At 45.9% G+C, this 19,221-nt stretch overlaps 1 protein-coding gene across 6 annotated transcripts in view; it reads left to right on the top strand.

Annotated features, from left to right (window-relative positions):
- LOC144101185 (uncharacterized) overlaps positions 1–19,221 on the top strand; it is a 48,002-nt gene that overhangs the window by 7,290 nt on the left and 21,491 nt on the right. For 2 of the 6 annotated variants that reach the window (XM_077634240.1, XM_077634238.1), the window contains exon 1: positions 18,805–19,020. The exons of 2 other annotated variants lie outside the window; for them this stretch is intronic. Coding sequence is in view for 2 of the 4 variants with exons in the window: in XM_077634236.1 (XP_077490362.1) it covers positions 18,915–19,020 (106 nt within the window). In the remaining 2 variants the exon portion in view is untranslated. Of the gene's footprint in view, positions 1–18,804; positions 19,021–19,221 lie in introns of those variants that run through there. 2 more of the 6 variants (XM_077634236.1, XM_077634242.1) reach the window with 1 other exon arrangement.

The following is a 19,221-nucleotide window of genomic DNA, read 5'->3' on the forward strand; positions in this document are numbered from 1 at the left end:
GTCTATAGAGAGTCTATATAGACTTCTTATATACTCTATTGCCTTCCTAAAGATATTTCTTTTTGTCTATTCATATACTGTCTATAGACTGTTCTCTAGGGCCTGTCTATAGAGAGTCTATAGACTTTATAGGCAGAAATCTATGGACTATAGACTATGGACAGAAAGCTATAGACTGTCTAAAAAAAACTTTGTCAGGGAAAGACTCAAAATTCACTGACAATGAAACTTTTTCGAAGTAGAAAACGAGAAAAAGAATGAAATACAGGTGACGTCATCACCGGCTGATTTCGGAAGCAAACCACGGTGCGTCGACAAGAGTTTTTTTTTTCGGCGCGGATCCCAGAAGCTGGCCTACACCTTCATTCACTTCCAAGCAGCGATCACGGACTCCTTTTCGGTGTTGCTGTTAGGAATTTTAATCGAATCGCGGAAGATTAAACGCAAGTTATTTAGCACTACCATGCATTTAAACGCAATTTTCAGCATTAAGTGCGGATTCTTCCGCCAGACAAATGTTAGCATACCCAAAAAGAACGATATAATCGATTTTACTAAGAACACAGGCTTGGCGATGTTGTATTTCTCACATGTTGTAAACATTTTCCCTTCTGAGAAGCTTTGAACACAATTTGCAAAGACTGCCTCTGAAGAAGCAAACCGATTCGCTTCCCCACGGGCGGTAAGAAAATACTCATTAAATAGCTCGCAAAGACATCAAAATCTTGATTGTTCGCATCGTTCGATAAGGAACATGAATAGTGTCTATAACTCCGCAATAATTATTTAAAGTAGCAGAGGCTGCACGATACCTCCGGCATGCAGTACGATAAAAAGTTCCCAACCATGAGCAGACCCCTGCGCTTTTTCACCTTCGGATTTAAAAGCTATGCGCGACAACTCCGGCGCACGCCACAGGTGGATGCCGACTCCTTTCACCGTCTTTCCAACAATGACGTCAGACTGTTCCGCGAACTGCGACCGGATTTTATGGCTAACCAAGGGCAGGTTGCCCGCCTTCGTCGATTGACGTCAGAGGCGGGGTGCTGCTCTCCAGTGGGAAGCAAAAAGCATATCACTGTTTAACTCAAGGACGGCAGCTAAAAAAAAATTATCGAGGGTCTATAAAGCACTGTTTTCAATGTTTTTGTGAACCAAAATATGGACGCACGTGGAATAAATTTTGCTATCTTTAACTACGGAGAGGAATGTAAGGCGTATGCGCAAACCAGTACGGCGCTTAGCGTCCCACAGCGCTCCATTTTTGGTCATGGGGTTCGTTTTAACGCTATCGCGTTAAAGGCAACGTTACGAAGAAAGTCCGGTGTCAGCGTTGTGAGCGATAAATAGGGTGTCGTAGGGTGGCCCAGGCATCCACCGCGTAGAAGCAACCTAGGTGGGCAACCTTGTGGGGTCATCAACAATGCACCCACCAAATTGTAAGCAAACTAACCACCCTGGCAGGTGGCAGTTAAATTAATGGTTGATCGCGAGAGGTTGCTCGGGAAGAGTGACTTGGGTCGCACAGGACTCACAGGTGGCAGCACCTGCCATAGGGCAGGTGCTTCCACCTGTGTGTGTGTGTGTGTGTGTGTGTGTGTGTGTGTGTGTGTGTGTGTGTGTGTGTGTGTGTGTGTGTGTGTGTGTGTGTGTGTGTGTGTGTGTGTGTGTGTGTGTGTGTGTGTGTGTGTGTGTGTGTGTGTGTGTGTGTGTGTGTGTGTGTGTGTGTGTGTGTGTGTGTGTGTGTGTGTGTGTGTGTGTGTGAGAGAGAGAGAGAGAGAGCTCCTGCTGTCCTGTCACTTGATCTGCGCCATTATTCCGTTAAGCATGCCATAGGGTAGTTTCGCATCCCTTAACCGCTGCACCACTGCCCCAGGAGTGGTATGAGGACTCCCAGGGACATATGAATGGAAAGTTTAGAATGTCCAATTCCGCATATATGGGCATTAACTCATTAACGCTACCGCGTCATATCCTTGATGCGGGGCTTAAGTTTGCTCTCCTATTTCTGTGTATTAAGGTTTCAGTAGTGCACGCTCTTGTCCGAAGCGCTGCTCTGCGCCCTATAACTAAAGCTCCGTACTCTGTGCAGTGATTTGAAAGTAACTTTAGACTTAACGTAGTAGACCAAACGGCTCACAGCGTGCTGTTCTGAGAACGTGACCTTAGCGCTTGCAACCGTCCTGGCAGTTTTCACCATGTCAGAAAACCCTCAGTGTCCCGACTTAGCCGACATGCAGCGAATCAAGTTTATGTATCACTTCAGACTGCAGTTTATTTCATATTCTGGTGGCGCGTTTTCTAACTGTGCCTGAATTAATTTTTTAATACGAAAAGTTTAACAAAATCAGAATCTGTGCTAGTCGGTGCATAGCAAGAAGGAAGGAAGAAAACGTGGCTACATGTAAAGATACAAAAAAGATGCGTAGACCGCAGCTATTGATCTGGTTTGTTCATTAATTGTTGCACTAAACACTAAAGTAGACACAAGCTCTGCGAATACCTCCAGCACGCACACAGCTCAGGCAGGCAGGCAGGACACGACTCGCAAAATTTCTATTCCGACTAAGGTGGCATCGAACACCCTTCCGCCATACAAGGCTTGCAAGCACCACGACACATCGAGTTCCCGTGTAAAGCGAACAACACGCACACGCGCGCGGGGCGTACACGTTATGTAAAAAACACCGAGGCAGACGTAAGCGGGTGTTGAGTGTAAGCACATGTGTACGCGAACGGTTTGGTCGCCCGCTGTCGGAACACAGCACATGTGTACGCGAACGGTTTGGTCGCCCGCTGTCGGAACACCGTCGGCGGCGCATGTGCACTTGGCGGTCGCTCACCATGTGTGCTCGGCGTACGCCGCCGCATGTGCGTTTCGAGGCCGCGTTGAATCTGCTCGCTTCTTTCGATTTTTTTTTCTGTTAAACACATTGGCTCGTGCGAGGTAAGCGAAGGTTGGTTACGTAAGCCCGATCTAACGTAACACGCAACAAGCCGAACGGGGAAGAGCACATGTGGATACCAGCAGTTGTCACACATGTTTACCATCCCAGCTTTTTTCCGCGCAAAGTTAGCTTCCATCGGTCGTGCTCGATAGTTCGTTATGTAATTAAACAAATACTACGGAGATATTCGCAGCAGACGCAAGGTGTTGTTCGTCTGTATGCAATAACATCGTAGTCGAAATGAAAAAAGTCGATTTCTCCTGGTTCATGGTTAGTCCAACAAGCGCCAATCGGCACATGCTCGAATCCGTGACAGTGGAATATATGTGATTCTAAGTCCGTTCAGTAATGATTGGCAGCGGTCGCTTCAGTGGACCTTTATATGGGAAATCCTCTTCTTCCTTGCATGCTTGGAGCGGTCGTATAAGTGGAAGGAAGGAAGGAAGGAAGGAAGGAAGGAAGGAAGGAAGGAAGGAAGGAAGGAAGGAAGGAAGGAAGGAAGGAAGGAAGGAAGGAAGGAAGGAAAGAAAGAAGGGAGGAAGGAAGGAAGGAAAGAAGGAAGGAAGGAAGAAAGGAAGAAATAAAGAAGGAAGGAAAGAAGGAAGGAAGGAAGGAAGGAAAGAAGGAAGGAAAAAAGGAAGAAAGAAAGAAGGAAGGAAGGAAGGAAGAAAGGAAGGAAGGAAGAAAGGAAGGAAGGAAGGAATGAAGAAAGGAAGGAAGGAAGGAAGAAGGAAGTAAGAAGGAAGTAAGGAAGGAAGGAAGGAAGGAAAGAAGGAAGGAAGGAAGGAAGGAAGGAAAGAAGGAAGGAAGGAAGGGAGGGAGGGAGGAAGGAAGGAAGGAAGGAAGGAAGGAAGGAAGGAAGGGAGGAAGGAAGGAAGAAAGGAAGGAAAGAAGGAAGGAAGGAACGAAGAAAGGAAGGAAGGAAGGAAGGAAGGAAGGAAGGAAGGAAGGAAGGAAGGAAGGAAGGAAGGAAGGAAGGAAGGAAGGAAGGAAGGAAGGAAGGAAGGAAGGAAGGAAGGAAGGAAGGAAGGAAGGCAGGCCTCAGACGTTGCTGGCACATACCCACTACGGGGGAGTGGCCAAGACAGTGGACCTTTATATGGAATCCTCTTCTTCCTTGCATGCTTGCATCGGTATGTTACAGGCCTTAATATTGTCGACAGAGTTGTACGGTACGGATTTTACGCATGCAGTCGGTAGAGATTAGATTTGAGTTGAGGGTTGCTGTAAGCTACTAGTGGGACTAGCGTTGCGATTATTCTGTCGCAGTAGCTCCATCCCAGCGACACATTGAGAATTTGAAGCTAAGATCTCTGAACTGGCAGATACACGTCGCCTTACACAACCCCCAACCCCCACCTCAACCTCACAATATTCATCAACTACTGCTGTAACCATCTCGAGTCCAGATCAGAATCTGGAAGGAATTTTAGATGAAGACGGAAAGCATCCTTCCTATCGGACTTGTGTCCGCGCGAGTACACACTGTCTTGAAGTATAAACCGTGTGGCACCTGCCATCTGGATGCAAGCGAGTAGGAGCACCTCTCCGCATTGAAATTGGGCAGCGCATTAGACAGTGTTCCACATCTCCGCATACACTACATGAAGAACACAGAAAACTCGATACCAGGGCCAGTCTTACGCATCGATCCATTCTGGGGTACTAACTAAGCGAGTGCGAATGCAAGTATAAGTGAAGTGCATGCTTGAGGTCACTTTAATCCCTTGGTCACCTAAGGTTGGCTGGGAGGACACCACAGAAACTGCAATGGCTGAAGATCGTGTCTTTGAGAAATCTCTTGACAGCTTGGGAGACTTTTATTCATGGATTCCCAGACAGCGCTCTATGGATGAGGCTAGCCTCTGCTGTGCAGATGGGGAGACTAAAGCAACAGCCGTACCAGGTGTTTTCAGTACTCGACACCATCGTATAATGCGTTAAAACCATGCCGCTTCCTTTTCAGCGCATGTTTTCAATGCCCGACGTAAGCTGTGCTCCGTGTAAGCGAACGATGTAAGTGGACCGGAATAAATGAAGCGCTACAGGCCGTGATGGAACGCTCTTTCCTGGTTTTGTTCGTCCGACGACTCATCTTATTGAGCAAGGCTCGACGAAAGCACTACGCAAAAAAAAAGCATACCTAGTAGAAACAGTAGAACCATGAAAAAGATGCTTAGACACATTTCACTTTTTTTTTCGCAATACTGCACAATAACACAAGCAAACAGCTGACGGGCCAATAGTCTAAGCTAGTGTAGGCGTGTAAGCTATACAAACATATATGCAGCGCCAAGCAAGACATAGAACTGCATAATTTTGTACCGATTTCAGTCAATAAGAAAGAAATAATCCAATTTTGTTGCAATACAGTGGCAACCTAAGCGGCAGTGCAAGATATTCAGTTGGTCTTAGAAAGATACTATATTTTTTAAATACAAATGATTGAGGGGTATTTACTTCTGCTGGTTAGGCGCGTTCCATATTGTTTCCTCCGTGGTCCTGAATCAACTCGTATACCTCGTGGCGGTTGCCTTCTAAAAACAAAACGCAAAGGAAGTCACGAGGCAGAAATAGTACCATTGACGTCACTGCGAGTCCGTACATCGGTGCGCACGTGTCGCCTATGAAAGCATGTGCGCCCGCTCATTCGCGAGGATGCCCCTCTATCAGTCTGGTGGGACTCGCTGTAGCTTGTCGTACGCGGGGCTTTCCTGTGGCTGGCGTCCAGGATCCAACGAAGCACGGCTGCCACAGACACGTACGTTGACCGACTGCTCAAGGCCTGTGGGAGATCGTATGTAACATCAAAGTTTCGTCTAAGCTCCGTGCTGCAAGCTTTAGTGATGCGAAAGCATTATATCGTTATGTTGCGTCAGCAAAAAGTGTCCGCAAATTTTGTCCGCACGATTGTGTCGTTCTGCGGAGATAAATCCGCAAAAGTTTGATCGTGTTATGTAGTGCGTGAGTAGATTTTGAAATGGGAAAAGTTTGGTTGATGAATTGCAATTCGTTAATTAATTAAATTGAACTAACGAAAACCAATGCTGCGTTTGAATCAGTAGTCGAGCGCCCTCAGTGGTTAGGGCGCTCGACTACTGATCCGGAGTTCCCGGGTTCGAACCCGACCGCGGCGGCTGCGTTTTTATGGAGGAAAAACGCTAAGGCGCCCGTGTGCTATGCGATGTCAGTGCACGTTAAAGATCCCCAGGTGGTCGAAATTATTCCGGAGCCCTCCACTACGGCACCTCTCTCTTCCTTTCTTCTTTCACTCCCTCCTTTATCCCTTCCCTTACTGCGCGGTTCAGATGTCCAACGATATATGAGACAGATACTGCGCCATTTCCTTCCCCAAAAAACCAATTATTATTATTATTATTATTATTATTATTATTATTATTATTATTATTATTATTATTATTATTATTATTATTATTATTATTATTATTATTTGAAGAAGCAGCCTTTGTGTGACTGATTAGGTGAAAAACGTTGTAAATGCGTGAGAGGGCTTACTTAGTATAAAAATAAATCAGAAACAAAATTAACAAAGTTAAAATAAGAAATAAATAAAACCAACGCATTTTCAAAAACAAAAATACATTTTTTTTTAATGGAAAGAGAAAAAGAGGAAAGAAAAGGCTTTCGTATTTCCGCTCTTGAGCAAATTGAAGTGCAATCCTCTAATTTAAAAAAAAATGGTTCAGTCAACATAAGACTGCGAACACATCAATAATGGGCGAGAATTTTGAACGCTGGAAAATTGTAAGGTACTGCTGTAGAAACATTGAAGGTAATGGTCAGTTCTTGCGATATGTAGCAAAATATTTGTTTTAAAGTTTTTCCATCGCTAGCATCGAGCAGTTAAGACTGCCAGAGGAAGCCAAAGGGGAACACTTTTGACGATAGCGAAAACGCTAATCGCAAAGAATGCAAGCCTGCCGACAGGAGATCTGCGGATACATTACCTGTTATAATTAAATATTGCAGTTATATAGAAAACTGCGTTCATCAACTCTTTCGCGTTCAAAAAAACTTTTGTCCAGAATAGTTGGTTATCAGGATGCTCAACCAGCCAGCCCTTCCCTCCTTCAGGGCGGCTTCCAGACTATGCTACGACAGGCGTTGCTTTTTTTTTCTTTTTAGTTTCAGGTCAAGCATCTCTTTAGTGCGCATGCATTCTCAATGTTGAAAACAAAGATAGTGAACTTCCTCCGGTTCCTCGGTTTGTGCCACTAAAACCTGTCATTTTTTGCAAGTCATCCCAGTTGCGTATTACTTCTTGCACGGAAATTTGGACACTATATACAGGAATGGGCGCCTTAGTATATTTTCCCTTGCTATAGCACGGCATAGACCACGGCCAGCAGCACACCTTGAGACTTGGGGGCTGCGGTTCGCGGCATGCAGTCGTGCAGAACAGAATAAGTCACGTGCACTGTACACAAGGTCACCCTCTCGGCTGTAAACAAATGAGGTGGGAACAGAACGCCGCCTATTCGATAACCTGTGACGGCGTTTACATTTTGGCTGGCGTGAAACGCGAAAACCGACGATTATGCTGAGGCCTGCAGCGCACTTCACAGGATCCCAGGTAGATGAAATTAATTCGAATTTTTCGTCGTTACTCCCCACTTCACACATGCCAGGTGTAGTTATTGGCGCATAAAAAATTGCATGAAACAGAAAATTGATGATGATAGGAAATTTGGTCGGCGCATTTGCAGCTTTGGCCAAATAGTTGCATGGCACAAGGCGTTTTCGTCTCAAAAGCAGGTGGGGTCACAGACCCATTTCCCGAGCAATTAACAACACATAGGCCGAGCACCAGGCCGGGCGAAAGCTTGCACCCGTTGTATCTCCAGTGGCTACCCGGCGACACTGGGGATCGAACCCCGCACTAGGCCGCCACTGCGGTAAATAGAAAATTCTGGAAGGCGCCAGTGCGGGTCACACTGTTGCTAGGCGACAGTATACTGCAAGGTGACGTATAATCACAGTTGTCTAAAGAGAAAACGTAACAAATACAGAGGCAGCCGGTGCAATCAGAAACGTCCTATCAATCAGCTCAACACTGTAACTGGCGCACCATGAACGGCACGAGCCTCCTCAAGTCTTCCAAATCTACCGTGTCCCAATACACCTGGTCGTTCTCCAAGCGATGTCGGCCGTTGTTCGGGTATATGAATTCCGGTTTCGTGACAGCTTGCAGGCAAAATGGATCGGGGTAATAATAATAATAATTGGTTTTTTGGGGGAAAGGAAATGGCGCAGTATCTGTCTCATATATCGTTGGACACCTGAACCGCGCCGTAAGGGAAGGGATAAGAGAGGGAGTGAAAGAAGCAGCGCACGAAACTGCGGAAGCTTACAGCGACGCACTTGCGGTTTTTCGCCAGCGCCGTACACGAATTGTAGACACATGTTACTTAACCCGAAACACCCTGTATAAAACACTCGGCAGCGAATAACCACTTGAGCGTCGGTAGGCCTATAATGTCCGGCATAGTCACTGTCATTGTTTGTAGGATTTGCCCTGCCACTGAACTGCCACTGGCACTGCCATACTGAAGGTTATCGTGCTCAGCTTGGCCTGTGTATCAATACGGTATCGCGTTGTAGTAACACACCACCCGCACCGAAAACGGAGCTTTCACAAGCTGGAAAAGAAAAACGAAACTAAATACAGGTGTCGCTATAATCGGTAGACTACGCATCTAAACTGCTTGTGTCGACACCAATTTTCATACGTGGATCCCGGAGGCTAGGCTATAGACCATCATTCATTTCAAAACGGTGGCAACCGCAAGTCCAACATTCTTGGACAAAAATTTTGAGAATTGTAAAATTGTGAGACACTTACGGAAATATTGAAAATAACGGTCCACTCTTCTGATATGTAGCAAAATCATTCTTTTAAGGTTTTTCCATCGATCGTATCGAACAGTTAAGACTGCCATAGAAAATCAATGGGGAACGCTTTCGACGACAGGAGAAACGTTGATAGAAAAAAATACAAGACTGCCGTGGGGCGATCTGTGGATATATTGCTTGTTATAGTGAAATCCTACATTATGTAAGAAAATTGTGTTCATAAACGGTTTCCCCCTCAAAAATGGTTTTGTCCAGAATTGTTTGGAGAAATGAAAATTGGTTTTTGGGGAAAGGAAATGGCGCAATATCTGTCTCGCATATCGGCGGACACCTGAACCGCGCCGTAAGTGAAAGGATAAAGGAGGGAGTGAAAGAAGAAAGGAAGAAGGAGGTGCCGTAGTGGAGGGATCCGGGATAATTTCGACCATCTGAGGATCTTTAGCATGCACCGACATCGCACAGCACACGGGCGCCTTAGCGTTTTTCCTCCATAAAAACGCAGCCGCCGCGGCCGGGTTCTAACCCGGGAACTGCGGATCTGTAGCCGAGCGCCCTGACCACTGAGCCACCGCGGCGGGTCTCCTTAGCGGGCGAACTACACGTGTCCTCCTTGGCGGGCGAACTACACGTGTCCTCCTTGGCGGACGAACTACACGTGTCCTCCTTGGCGGGCGAACTACACGTGTCCTCCTTGGTGGGCGAATTATACACGTGTCCTTCTCAGTGGGCGAACTACGCGTGGACACGTGAACCACGTGCCGACAGGTCCAGTGGCGTGTTTTCGCGTTGTTCGCTAGGAACACGCTGGTTGTAACGTCGCAGCCAGCGCAGCTGACGGTGCTCAACTTGGCTGCACGCGCGCGTGTGCGTCGCGGACGCAGTTGGCAGATCGCACAGCCGGCCTGCGGGACAAACAGGAAAGCGCTGTCGTCAGTCCGTATAAGTGCAGGAAGCGCCTCTCGCCGGCTCTGCGGCCGGAGTTTACTGGAAGATTTCTCGATCTAAACCGAGTGTCGGTCTGTCTCATCTTACATCAACCGAAGCTGCAAAAAAGAAAACAAAATGGTGTACTGCATCGTGCTAGAATGTACTTGATGAAGTATTGTTGGTAGTCGCTTCGTGAGTGGGTATCACTGTGCTTGAAAGTTTGGAAGTTTGTTTACGTAGCATAGAGTACAAAATACCAGGAAACAAATTCAGGGACCCAACAAAAATTGTTTAAGGGTCCCAGCTAATGTAAACTAAAGCATTCCATTTAAACGATAGCAAAAATAACATGGCTATTTAACAACGAAGACATTAACGCAGCAGGGACTGAACACTGGTGGATAGTTCAAGTAAACACCTGTTGTTCCCTGACTAAAAACATAAACCAAAACACTGAATACTATAGAATATGGTGAATTTAGTAGAATAAGCTGTAGTTGTTTTGCAAAGGCGTACTTGAACGTTCTAATCAAGTCTATTCCATAAATGAGTGACCAATTTCTGTCGGCCATAATTAGTGTGTCTTCAGGAGCGGATGTCGTGTAATGAACCTGTTGGTACGTAGTGAGGGACGAAGACATACGGTTGTTAAATTTAATGTGTTGTGAATGATTCGATGTGTGGTAAACTACGCATTTGAGATTGCCTCCAAATTTCATGACCACCATGTTATTACTTGGGCTTGTTTTTTTTCTTTTTCCCCATTTCCTGTCCCTCTTGTTCTCGGTACTATCTCCTTTCCCCTAACCTCCTCCCTTCAAAGAATAGCACTTCAGTGGTTTTACATTATTTGCTATTTTCTCTCTCTCTCTCTGTAGTGGCAGGATTCTTTCGAATTAGACGTTGTGCACATTGAACTACGCACTAGTGTGCACGTGTCGTTTTCAGTAGTGCGTTTGTATAAGCAAACACTCCAAAGAAAAAAGAACAGTCGGAGTAAAAGTCGGAGCACCGTTTTTACTCCCACAGCCTGCTCGGTTTTCACGGGTGCGGTATCCGCAACTATATATGCCAGGTGTTTCAGGGAAGCCGGCGACTAATTTTTAAAAATAGGTCTGTTGAGGTAAAAATAAGCTTTATGCGGCATATTAATACCCGTGTTGGCGGAGTTCGAAGAACAGGTGAATCATGTTGACTATATTAAAGTGATTAACTAAATTCTAACAATTAATGTTTAAACTATTGCCGATAGGCACCTGATTGCAATTAGCGATTTGTAGCCGGCCGTTTGCCATATAAGTTTTTTAAAATTTCGATAACATGATTACCCTCGGCGCTGTGGCTCGACAAAATTTGGCTATTTCGGCTAGTTACGTGCACTGGAAAGGTTGCTTTGCCTGCATGCTTTTCGAAAGCGCATATACTCTGGCAAGATGTAGCCAGAATTAGTTGAGCCACAGCGCCGAGAGTAATCGCGTTTTCGAAATTCTAAAAACTGGCATGGCTAATACTAACGACGGGATACAAATATCTGATTCCAATCAGGTGCCCATCGGTAATAGTTAAAGAGTTAACAATTAAATTTACTTAATTACTTTACTAGTTAACACGATTCGCCTGTTTTTTGACGTCCGACAACACTGGTATTACTCTTCCGCAAAAACTTCTCTTTACCTCAAAAACCTTCTTTTAAAACATTAGTGATCAGCTTCCCTGAAACACCTGGTATAGAGAGGAAAGATTTGGTGCTTTTTGGCTGTAACGTCACTGGCTTTAACGACTAACCGCTTTATAAATTACGTATGGAAGAAGCCAACAGTCACCGAAACCAAGAAGCATAGGGGCGTGTTTCTATCTTTTTTCCCCTTTAATTTCTGGTGTTGACCAGTAGGGAAGTATTAGTGTAAGTATTTTATCTGTTGGCTTCCTTCATATGTACGTCATAATGAGCCCCTCGCCTCACTTCCCGTCTCTGCTCAACGCTTTGTAAAGTGCCTGAACAAAATAAAATCACAGTTGGCAGCAGCTAACACAGCAGAGTTACTTCAGCGGGGTCACGTTTTGACAACCCTAAGCGAAGAACTTCTCTACAACTTCTTTCTGGGTGAGTTTGTTTACACCTCGATCTTGTAAAGTTTTTAGCGGAAACACAAACAGGCACGCTCGCGTTTGTGTGTGCGTGCGCGTGCGTGCGTGTGTGTGTGTGTGTGCGTGTGTCTCTTCTTGCTATTTGTCTCTGTTCGCGCTAAAAGCTTATTATACGATCACAGCGATAGCCTAGGAAGAATGCTAAGGGCGACTAATTGTTGACTGTATAGCCGATCTGTCGATAGAAGTGCATTCCGGTGCTAGACCTCGACCGTGTCATTGACCTCCAACCTTGGGCCAACCTTGCGCCCATTTCTCAGGTATACCCTTGTGTGTGAACGAGTGACTCAGACTACACCACGCCGTTATTGTGGCCAACAAAACAGATAACAGATAAAATGTGATCAGTGTTTTCCCGGGAAGACTTCGCACGGTTCCGGCTCCTATCTGCCCCTTCCTTGAGAAACGACAGGTGTGCTCGCGACTGACGATGGAGGTCCGGAGTCTCGGCTCCGAGAAGCAGCTGCACTTATCGCTCCGTTTGTTGCTGCTTCAATCGAATTTCTTGCGCAAACAGGAAACGTGTTTTTGAGCGAAAAAAAGATATTCGTCGTTTGACCAAAGTTTTCAGTATGAAGTGTTTGTTCTCGACATGCATGCATTCTTGTCAGATGCATATACCCAGAAATTCTGGACATGGGCATTTTTTTTTCAACGGGAAGTTGTTTATATGAACGCCTTTTTTATTCGCACCTTCGAAGACTGCACCATAAGGTCAATACATTTGCAGGTGCAGACTCCCCCTAGGGACGCTTGTAGTTTTCCGCTATGGCAGTCTTAACTACTCCGAGTAAGCGCAAGGCAAACTTTAGAAGCCAGATTTTGCTACGCGTCGGGACATTAGACCGTTCCCATCATTGTGTTCATAGCACTGTCTTACAACGTTCCATAGTTGTCTCACAATCGTGCTGAGGCAACTGGTGACACAGTGGTGAGACGTTCGTGGTAAAACTTGGAGGTCACAGTGGATGTGTTACCGGAGCCGTGTCCGACCTGAAAAATGTTCCAGACTTGCTGTGGCTTCGCAGTGAACTGAATCACAACCTTGAGAATGCGAAGAGAGTCTTCTGTGTATCCCTACCTCGAGAAACGTCAACTATCACGTGACCTCCACGACTCTTCTCGCAGAGCTTTGGGAATGGGAGCCTTGTCACGTGTATGCCTTCCCGATGTGCTGAAAGGATCTTGAAGCGGGCGAAGGAAATATAAACGCAAGCCAGTATCGCGACCTTTTCATCCTGAGGCCTTTGTCTGTTTGCGTGATTGAACAATATGCATCACTCGTACAAGTTGAAATTTTTTTTAGCGGTGATGAATGTGTCTAACCGCCGCCGTCTGCTCACTACACACATCGTATGGAGTCACGAGTCTTTTGCACCCTTTTGCGTCTGTTTTTTTTCTTCTTCTGCGACTGTTAACACTAGTTCCTTTCGCGGCTCACGAAAGAAAAGAATGCACAGCGAACAGCGTTCTCATTTAGTGTCACGCGATGCATCAACCCCTGCTCTTGCTCCTTGGCCGTGTGTCATGCTCTCCGGAATGTGCGCTCTTATTGTTATTTTCATTTGTGTCTAGCTCTCGCTGCGCCCGAAGACAAGTCACATGAGCTTTGTGTTTCCTCACGAAGCGACCAGTGCAGTTCTCCGGAATACCTTCTCGGGCGCGTGACCTCACATTTCTTGAGCCGGCAACGAAGGTGTTGAGCAGTTTTATGTGATTATATTCAGGTTGCTTCAGTTCTGGCACTTGGTTGCCTAAGCTATCATGCTGTCGGCACACTCCTGCTTTTGCGATTCCGACTTGAACGTTGTGCAAGCCTGCAGGCGCGCTGTCGCATTGCCAGGTCTCCACGCGTAGATCACCTGGTATAGTGATCACTTTCCGGAGCGTTTTGTCGAAGTGATCCTCTTAGAAAGGACTGGTCGTCCCACTGGCTGGAAACGCATCAAATCGGCGTGTCCTATTCTGCCTTGGTTGTTCGAGCGGAAAATTTTGCTAGCTGAAGAATGACGTTGAAATACCTGCGGAGAAAGCCAGCAGCCACCGAAACCAAGGAGGAGAACGGAATGTTTCGATCTTTTTTTTATTATGGTTTCGATTAATGGCAAATTAATGGTGTAACTTTATTATCGCTGAAGGATTATTGATTAGAATTACATTTGAGTGGAAATGTAATTCGAGGTGATATAGTGCAATACTCCTCCAACCAATAGCCGTTGTTGGTAATGAAGCCTTTATCTTACCATCTGAGCGGTTATTCTGGAAACCCTTACGAATAAGTGAGTGAGTGCGATGAGTAAATGTGAATGAGAGAGTAAATGTCAGTGAATGAGTGAATCTGAGTGAGTGCCAGTGAATGAGTGAATCAGTGAAAGTGAATCAGCGCCACTGAATGAGTGAGTGAGTGTGATGAGTGAATGTGAATGAGTGAATGTGAGTGAGTGCCAGTGAACGAGTGAGTGGGATGAGTAAATGTGAATCAGTGCCAGTGAATGAGTGTGATAAGTAAATCTGAGTGAGTGCCAGTGAATGAGTGAATCAGTGAAAGTGAATCAGCGCCACTGAATGAGTGAGTGAGTGTGATGAGTGAATGTGAATGAGTGAATGTGAGTGAGTGCCAGTGAACGAGTGAGTGGGATGAGTAAATGTGAATCAGTGCCAGTGAATGAGTGTGATAAGTAAATGTGAGTGAGTGCCAGTGAATGAGTGAGTGAGAGAGTGGGATGAGTGAATGTGAATCAGTGCCAGAGAATGAGTGAGTGCGATGAGTAAATGTGAATGAGAGAGTAAATGTCAGTGAATGAGTGAATCTGAGTGAGTGCCAGTGAATGAGTGAATCAGTGAAAGTGAATCAGCGCCACTGAATGAGTGAGTGAGTGTGATGAGTGAATGTGAATGAGTGAATGTGAGTGAGTGCCAGTGAACGAGTGAGTGGGATGAGTAAATGTGAATCAGTGCCAGTGAATGAGTGTGATAAGTAAATGTGAGTGAGTGCCAGTGAATGAGTGAGTGAGAGAGTGTGATGAGTGAATGTGAATCAGTGAGTGAATGTCAGTGAATGAGTGAATGTGAATGAGTGAATGTGAATGAGTGCCAGTGAATGAGTGAGTGGGTGTAATAAGTGAATGTGAGTGAGTGCCAGTGAATGCAAATCAGTACCAGTGAATGAGTGAGTGTGATGAGTGAATGTGAATGAGTGAGCGAATGTCAGTGAATGAGTGAATGTGAATGAGTGCCAGTGAATGAGTGAGTGGGTGTAATAAGTGAATGTGAGTGAGTGCCAGTGAATGAGTGAATGCAAATCAGTACCAGTGAATGAGTGAGTGTGATGAGTGAATGTGAATGAGTGAGTGAATGTCAGTGAATGAGTGATTCTGAATGAGTGAGTTAATGTCAGTGAATGAATGAATGTGCACGAGTGCCAGTGAACGAGTGAGTGAGTGGGATGAGTGAATGTGAATCAGTGCCAGTGAATGAGTGAGTGGGTTGAGTGAATGTGAATCAGTGCCAGTGAATGAGTGAGTGAGTGTGACGAGTGAATGTGAGTGAGTGCCAGTGAACGAGTGAGTGAGTGGGATGAGTGAATGCAAATGAGTGCCAGTGAATGAGTGAGTGTGATGAGTGAATATAAATGAGTGAGTCAATGTCAGTGAATGAGTGAATGTGAATGAGTGCCAGTGACCTAGTGAATGAGAGGGATGAGTGAATGCGAATCAGTGCCAGTGAATGAGTGAGTGAGTGTGATGAGTGAATGTGAATGAGTGAATGTGAGTGAGTGCCAGTGAATGAGTCAGTGAGTGGGATGAGTGAGTGTGAATAATGCCAGTCAATGAGTGAGTGAGTGTGATAAGTGAATGTGAGTGAGTGCCAGTGAATGAGTGAGTGGCATGAGTGAATGCGAATCAGTGCCAGTGAATGAGTGAATGTAAATGAGTGAGTGAATGTCAGTGAATGAGTGAATGTGAATGAGTGAGTTAATAACAGTGAATAAGTGAATGTGAATGAGTGCCAGTGAACGAGCGAGTGGGATGAGTGAATGTGAATCAGTGCCAGTGAATGAGTGAGTGAGTGGGATGAGTGAATGCAAATGAGTGAGTGAATGTCAGTGAATGAGTGAATGTTAGTGAATGAGTGAATGTGAATGAGTGAGTTAATAACAGTGAATAAGTGAATGTGAATGAGTGCCAGTGAACGAGTGAGTGGGATGAGTGAATGTGAATCAGTGCCAGTGAATGAGTGAGTGAGTGTGAATAATGAATGTGAGTGAGTGCCTGTGAATGAGTGAGTGAGTCAGTGGGATGAGTGAATTCGAATCAGTGCCAGTGAATAAGTGAGTGTGATGATTGAATGTGAATGAGTGAGTTAATGTAAGTGCATGAGTGAATGTGCATTAGTGCCAGTGACCGCGAATGAGTGAGTGGGATGAGATGTGAATCAGTGCCAGTAAATGAGTGAGTGAGTATGATAAGTGAATGTGAGTGAGTGCCAGTGAATGAGTGAGTGAGTGGGATGAGTGAATGCAAATCAGTGCCAGTGAATAAGTGAGTGTGGTGAGTGAATGTGAATGAGTGAATGTGAGTGAGTGCCAGTGAACGAGTGAGTGAGTGGGATGAGTGAATTCGAATCAGTGCCAGTGAATGAGTGAGTGTGATGAATGAATGTGAATGAGTGAGTTAATGTCAGTGAATGAGTGAATGTGCATGAGTGCCAGTGACCAAGTGAGTGAGTTGGATGAGTGGATGCAAATCAGTTCCAGTGAATGAGTGAGCGTGATGAGCGAATGTGAATGAGTTAATGTCGGTGAATGAATGAACGTGCATGAGTGCTAGTGAACGAGTGAGTGAGTGGGATGAGTGAATGCGAATCAGTGCCAGTGAATGAGTGAGTGTGATAAGTGAATGTGAGTGAGTGCCAGTGAATGAGTAAGTGAGTGAGTGGTATGAGTGAATGCGAATCAGTGCCAGTGAATGAGTGAATGTGATGAGTGAATGTGAATGAGTGAGTTTATGTCAGCGAATGAGCGAATGTGAATGAGTGCCATTGACCGAGTGAGTGCCAGTGAATGAGTGAATGCGAATCAGTGCCAGTAAATGAGTGAGTGTGATAAGTGAATGTGAGTGAGTGCAAGTGAATGAGTGAGTGAATGGGATGAGTGAATGCGAATCAGTGCCAGTGAATGAGTGAATGTGAATTAGTGAGTTAATGTCAGTGAATGACCAAATGTGAATGAGTGCCAGTGACCGAGTGAGTCAGTGGGATGAGTGAATGCGAATCAGTGCTAGTGAATGAGTGAATGTGATGAGTGAATGTGAGTGAGTGAATCTCAGTGAATGTGAGTGTGATGAGTGAACGTGAATGAGTTAGTGAATGTCTTTAAATGAGTGAACGTGAGTGAGTGCCAATGAATGAGTGAGTTAAAATGAGTGAATGTGAATGAGTGATTGAATGAAAGTATGTCAGTGAATTAGTGAATGTGAGCGAGTGGGAGCCAGTGAACGAGTGAATGCGAGTGAGCGACCGAGCACGTTTAATCTGCTAACGACAGTGATGCACCGGTATTCCACCCTTGATTTATGTACAGGCCAGAAACACAAACTGCAAGCCGGTACGCCCGCCTTTACTGCGGCTCTCTTTGGTAGATCGTTCCGTCGTTGTAATATGCGTGCGTGGGCCACAAGTTACGCGACCAGCTCCTGCATTTCATGCACCAACAGCAGTTTGCAGAGGGAAAGGTAATGTCAGCACAGCTGCAACACGCTACATGTGATAGCGCCACATTCTTCAACAACACGTCTCAGCAAAGCGTGCAGCATTTTTTAAACTACAGCTGTCGTCAAACAATCGCAGACCTAGCTCACAAATCCCCTAGCACGTAAAGACCGTCTGTTGTTGGCCGGAACATCAGTTGCTGTGCCGTTGGCTGCTTAGTGACCTGCACAAGTCATCGGTGTTGAACTTATCAAGAACTGCTGTAACGTATGAACGTCATCATAACATCTGGCTTTATTAATTGACACTGGCTGTAGCTTGAGCACGGCAGAAAATGTCTCTATTAGGGAAACTGCGGGAATTACTGCAGGTTTACACTGCGAGCCGAGAGAGGGAGAAGGAGCGACAGTGAACATTAGTTCTGACCCCCTGCCCCTTGCCCTGCCGTCATGGAAGGGCACACTTCCAAAAGCTCGGGTCAGCAGAGCTGGATAACGTGACCACGGACAGCACATTCCCAACGTACAGGACATGAACACGGCAATAATAACGATTAGTCAAAAGGTGATCACGTTATGTCGGAGCGTTTAAGTCGTCAACTTTAGAGTTTTTTTCTTTTCTTTTTTATTGGGGGGTGGGGGTCTTACAGACGTCCGTCCGTCTACCACCGCTCCCACTACTGTTAACACCGGTACTACTAATAGGCCCATTATTGGAAGTAGATGGTTTCACTTTGGCAATACATTTCCAATATTAGGTCAATTATCTGTGCTGCATATATATATATATATATATATATATATATATATATATATATATATATATATATATATATATATATATATATATATATATATATATATATATATATAACTGCTGGTGCTTCACACTACCTGATAAACCTACTCGTATTTTCTTAAAAAGGTGACCGCGTAGCACGCAGCGCACTGTCGGCTGCTGTGCCACATTATATTCTCTACTCTAAGCGCATACGAACCACTCTGCCGCACCCAGGCACCTGCGTTGCCTGTGTCAAGAGTCGAGGACACTGCAGCGCCGCTCGACGCCAGCAGCAGCTGAGCAAAGTTTGTAGCGGCCGCTTGGTGCACGATGCGGAAGCCGCCGCCGCCGCTGGCTTGCGATATTTCGCGAACCTAGCGCCGCGCCCCGGTGGGAATCCGCCCTGCTCGTGCCCGACGCGTGTTCCCGCAGTCGCGTACGGAACACCGCCGCCGCACGCGCGCTTCCCGACGTCGCCGGGAACCCGTGTGTGTATAGAGAGATAATCGGTTCCTCTACAAGGGCGGAATGCGCGCGTACCGTCGATCGCAGAGCGAAGACGTCGCTAGCTCGGAGCACCGCTGTCGATTGCCGACGGAAACTGTGTTCCCCTCTATTCTGCCTTCTTCTATGGGTGAGTTTCTGCTCGACGGAATTTTTAATTTTCTTAGCGCAGCAAAGACGGGTTGGTGAGACTGAGCGAAATATATTTATTCTGGCCCGAAACTGCAGCTTGCAGTTGGGGTACACCCGCCGCCGTGGCTCAGTGGTTAGGACAATCGGCTACTGCTCCGGGGCACCCGGGTTCGAACCTAGCCGCGGCGGCCGCGTTTCG

This window comes from Amblyomma americanum, chromosome 8 (genome assembly GCF_052857255.1).
Source record: "Amblyomma americanum isolate KBUSLIRL-KWMA chromosome 8, ASM5285725v1, whole genome shotgun sequence".
Classification (NCBI taxonomy): Eukaryota; Metazoa; Arthropoda; class Arachnida; order Ixodida; family Ixodidae; genus Amblyomma; species Amblyomma americanum.